This window comes from Emys orbicularis, chromosome 19 (genome assembly GCF_028017835.1).
Source record: "Emys orbicularis isolate rEmyOrb1 chromosome 19, rEmyOrb1.hap1, whole genome shotgun sequence".
NCBI lineage: Eukaryota > Metazoa > Chordata > Testudines > Emydidae > Emys > Emys orbicularis.
The window spans coordinates 23,593,676-23,598,152 of record NC_088701.1 but is presented as its reverse complement, the minus strand read 5'-3'; the positions used below and the strand labels follow the sequence as shown (position 1 = coordinate 23,598,152).

The 4,477-nt window shown below is 52.8% G+C and overlaps 1 protein-coding gene across 2 annotated transcripts; it reads right to left on the bottom strand.

Annotated features, from left to right (window-relative positions):
- Nucleotides 1-241: 241 nt before the first annotated feature.
- Nucleotides 242-2,549, bottom strand: LOC135891739 (tubulin alpha-1A chain-like). 2 transcript variants are annotated; one of them, XM_065419391.1, is made up of 3 exons: nucleotides 2,324-2,549; nucleotides 2,053-2,201; nucleotides 242-1,222 (listed from the first exon to the last, which is right to left on the bottom strand). In XM_065419391.1, exons 1-3 carry the CDS (start codon nucleotides 2,442-2,444, stop codon nucleotides 242-244), a joined length of 1,251 nt encoding a protein of 416 aa, XP_065275463.1. In that variant the 5' UTR covers nucleotides 2,445-2,549. The 2 variants fall into 2 exon arrangements, with proteins under 2 accessions (XP_065275463.1, XP_065275464.1); XM_065419392.1 differs by having other exon boundaries at nucleotides 2,053-2,115; nucleotides 2,384-2,541.
- Between the last annotated feature and the right edge of the window lie 1,928 nt (nucleotides 2,550-4,477).

The following is a 4,477-nucleotide window of genomic DNA, read 5'->3' as shown; positions in this document are numbered from 1 at the left end:
CAAGACACGGATCCTCTAAGACAGGGAATGCTTTTTTATTCACAAACCCACAAGAGAAGTGGACGGTTTGGGTCTGTACCAAAAATTTCCATGATTTTAAGCACAGATCAGTTACCAGACAACAAACACACACATTTGGGCATACACTGCTACATACAAGTTAACTGATCGGACCAAACATTTTGAATGTTTAGAATAGTTTAAGCTCCCTGTAAGAGCAGCACCATTGTGACATTTTACTTTAGTATTCCTCCCCTTCCTCTTCACCCTCCCCTTCAACAGAATCCACACCAACCTCTTCGTAATCCTTCTCTAGGGCAGCCATGTCCTCCCGAGCCTCCGAGAACTCGCCTTCCTCCATCCCCTCCCCTACGTACCAGTGAACAAAGGCACGCTTGGCATACATCAGGTCAAACTTGTGGTCCAGACGAGCCCAGGCCTCGGCTATGGCTGTGGTGTTGCTCAGCATGCACACAGCCCGTTGCACCTTGGCCAGGTCACCGCCAGGAACCACAGTGGGAGGCTGGTAGTTGATACCAACCTTGAAGCCAGTTGGGCACCAGTCCACAAACTGGATAGTGCGCTTGGTTTTGATGGTGGCAATAGCAGCATTGACATCTTTGGGAACCACGTCCCCACGGTATAACAGGCAGCAGGCCATGTATTTCCCGTGGCGAGGGTCACATTTCACCATCTGGTTGGCTGGCTCAAAGCAAGCGTTTGTGATCTCTGCTACAGAAAGCTGCTCATGGTAAGCTTTCTCAGCAGAGATGACTGGGGCATAGGTGGCCAGAGGGAAGTGGATACGGGGATAGGGCACCAAGTTGGTCTGGAACTCTGTCAGATCTACATTCAGGGCACCATCAAATCGGAGGGAGGCGGTGATGGAAGACACAATCTGGCCTATCAACCGGTTCAGGTTGGTGTAGGTGGGGCGCTCGATGTCTAGGTTCCTGCGGCAGATGTCATAGATGGCCTCGTTGTCTACCATGAAGGCACAGTCCGAGTGCTCCAGGGTGGTGTGGGTGGTCAGGATGGAGTTGTAGGGCTCCACCACTGCGGTGGAGACCTGAGGAGCAGGGTAGATGGAGAACTCCAGCTTGGACTTCTTGCCATAGTCAACAGACAGACGCTCCATCAGCAGGGAGGTGAACCCAGAACCAGTGCCACCTCCAAAGCTGTGGAAGACCAGGAAGCCCTGGAGACCTGTGCACTGGTCGGCCTAGAAGAAGGTGGAAACACAAAGGAAGTTATTTTTAAGAACATAAGAACAGCCATCCTGGGTCAGACCAATGGTCCATCTAGCCCAGTATCTTGTCTTCTGACAGTGGCCAATGCCAGATGCTGGAATGAACAGAACAGGGCAATTATTGATTGATCCATCTGTCATCCAGCCCAGCATCTGGCAGTCAGAGGCTTTGGGACACCCCAAGCATCGGGTTGATGGACCTATCCTTCATGAACTAGATTTCTTTTTTTAAACCAGTTATACTTTTGGCCTTCACAACATCCCCTGGCAACAAGCTCCACAGGTTGACTGTGCATTGTGTGAAGAAATACTTCCTTTCTTTGTTTTAAACCTGCTGCCTGGTAATTTCATCAGTTGATTGGATAACCGAACCGACTAGTTATACCATGGTGAGAAGTTCACTTACTTTCTTCCCATCCTAGAAATGTTTCCTCTTAGGACCAAATTCTGTTCTATTAAATCTGGGCCCACTCCATCACACTTGGTGGAGTTCCATCAGTGTAAATCCAGTGTAACAGAGATAAAACTATGCCCTTTAATAACTTATCTGTTACAAAGTTACTAATCTGTGTTCACTACCTGGTATTCTTAGCCCAATACCACTCTGAGTGACTACTCTATGTCAAAGGACTTTTTAATTCACCTTAGGACCACCTGGAAATACGGTGACACTAAATACATCAACAATATGATTAGTTGGGATGGGAGGCAGGGGGAGAAACCATCAGCTATGAACTTATGTCTTTCAAACAGCTTCCCATTCACGGCCTGCCCAGATCACCCTCAAAAGAGATGGGATCTACCAATTTACGGATCCTGTCGAGAACCAGGTCGATGATTTCTTTCCCAATGGTGTAGTGCCCACGGGCATAGTTGTTGGCAGCATCTTCCTTGCCGGTGATGAGCTGCTCGGGGTGGAAGAGCTGGCGGTAGGTCCCGGTGCGCACTTCATCTGGGGAGAGGAAAGGCAGAGAGTTTGTCTCCCCGCCGTCCACGCACAGCAGCTGTCTGCTATAGGCACGTGAGTTACAAGGGAGCCCAGAAAGCAGGCAGATGATGGCTTCGCGTACTCACCTATGACCGTTGGCTCCAAGTCCACAAAGACGGCTCTGGGGACGTGCTTGCCAGCGCCCGTCTCACTGAAGAAGGTGTTGAAGGAGTCGTCTCCTCCGCCGATGGTCTTGTCACTGGGCATCTGGCCATCCGGCTGGATCCCATGTTCCAGGCAGTAGAGCTCCCAGCAGGCATTGCCGATCTGGACACCAGCCTGGCCGACGTGGATAGAGATGCACTCACGCTGCAGAGAAGATGGTGGGAGGTGGGAAGAGAAGATGGAAACACATTGGGTTGGTCTGCAATTGCATGTTAATAAGTGGCTTTTGATTAATCGAGGCATCTCTAGAAGCTCCCTTTGAAACCTCCATTTTTGCCTTTTTGGCTCCTCGATGCATAAAATCAGGCACCATTAAGCTTTGTCTCTGGGTGTGCTCTGAACAGACTCAGTATTCGGCTGTATCGCAGCAAGCAGCATGTCACACAGATGCCAGCCCTTTGTGTAACCCCCCATGTTGAACGCACCAGATGCTTTCGAAATTGCGGGGAAAGGAAGAGCACAGATAATTGGCAGGAAAGGAAGCAAAAAGAAGAAAATACTCATGAACCGTGGCGAGGCAGGTGGGAACTGGAAACAATTGAGCAGTACCACAATTCTTGAAAAGTGTCTGTCTGCCACGCCCAGTTTTTCCTTATGTGGGGCCTGCTCCTGCTCCCATGGAAGTAACTGGCGAAACGCTGACTGATTTGGGTACAGCAGATTGCGGCGATGGGTATTACTGTGAATAAGGGCCCAATCCTACAAAACAAGGAGCAGCTCCCCATTGTTCTCATGGAGAAGCCAGCCCCCATTGAGAGTGCTGAACCCTTCCAGGAGTCTGGTCCCCAGGGTCCCCTCCGGGGTGCTCAGTACCTGGTAAGATCAGCCTCCAAACCACCGCGATTGCTTTTCTGTCCCCCCACTACCAGCCTCCTCCCACGATGCACAGATAGCTAACCCCCAAGAGAGCCTCCCCTAGGGAATAATGAACGGAGCTGCCACACCCAGCCAGGGAATGGCATAGCTGGGCGAAAAGTCTAACCCGCCCTCTGCCCCGTGCCTGCTGGAGTCTGTGCGGACAGCAATGGCTTAACAGACTGGGCTATTTCCAGCATGATCTCATTAGACTGGTTTGCCAATTTCCCTCCGCTGACCTCAGCGGAGAACATGCCCACATGGGAACGAAGTCAATCAATGAAGCGGGCGGGACAAAAGTCAAACCTCGATTCACAGGCCAAGAGAGTGAGCATCGGGGTGTGAGAGAGAGGCTGGATGCAATTCCCCATTACTTACATTCGGCCTTTCATGCACTTTACATCGAATATTGAAAACGTGGCCATTGCATTTGGAAAGCTCCCCCTTCCTTCACAAGGCATTGGGGACGCTGCCTGGGGAGCTAAAATACTACACTACTAGAATGAACGTACAGCTACCAAGAACAGGTATGTGCACAAGTGTGCACACACGCTCACACGCATGTGCACACGCACTCAAATATATTGGCTCTGAAGCACATTTATCTTCCAAGCCCCATCCAGTAACTGCGCAGCCTTGTCCTGCTGGCCCAGGAATCATCATTCTGGTCACATTGGCCTGAGCCCTCTCCCTGCTTTGTCCTCCTTCAGGCCCCCTTGTGCTACCTCTTCATGGACCCAACTCACAATTCATGGGGAGTGGGGGGCAGGCGGGGGCTTTGCCAGGGCTGCCCTGCCTGATGCTGCAGGGACCTGCTGCTTGTCTCACCTCCGTGAGGAATTAGCCCCGGCACTGCTGCTCTCTGGGGCTGGGCAGACAGCCCTTCTCTGGGGCGCAAGGGTGTGGCCCGTCCAGCCTATGCTCCCCACCCCCGGGCAGCCAGCAGCTGCCGGCAGTTTCTGGCTCTCCCGGGAAGGATTTTGGAGCTGGGAGGGACCCGGTGGTTTGCCACGTCCCCTTCCCGCAGCCCCACTGGTCCCTGCGCCCAAAGGGGGCTGGGCAGAGCCCAGAGCCGCCGGCTCCAGACAACGCGTCTCATCTGCCAGCTCCACGCAGAACCCCCGGGAGCGCCCCTGGGGCCAGCCGCGCCCCATAGAGCCGCGGGGTACAGCCGCCCCCGTCGCACCGGGGCTGCCAATTTCGGTCGGACCGCACCGATC

Bases quoted from the DNA above. Each gene is read 5' to 3' on its own strand.
- LOC135891739 (XM_065419391.1), bottom strand. From the start codon at position 2,444: ATGCCCAGTGACAAGACCATCGGCGGAGGAGACGACTCCTTCAACACC. The intron at 2,202-2,323 runs GTGAGTACGCGA...TCCTCTCCCCAG, and splicing joins CTTGGAGCCAACGGTCATAG to ATGAAGTGCGCACCGGGACC. The intron at 1,223-2,052 runs GTAGATCCCATC...ACCTTCTTCTAG, and splicing joins TCGACAGGATCCGTAAATTG to GCCGACCAGTGCACAGGTCT.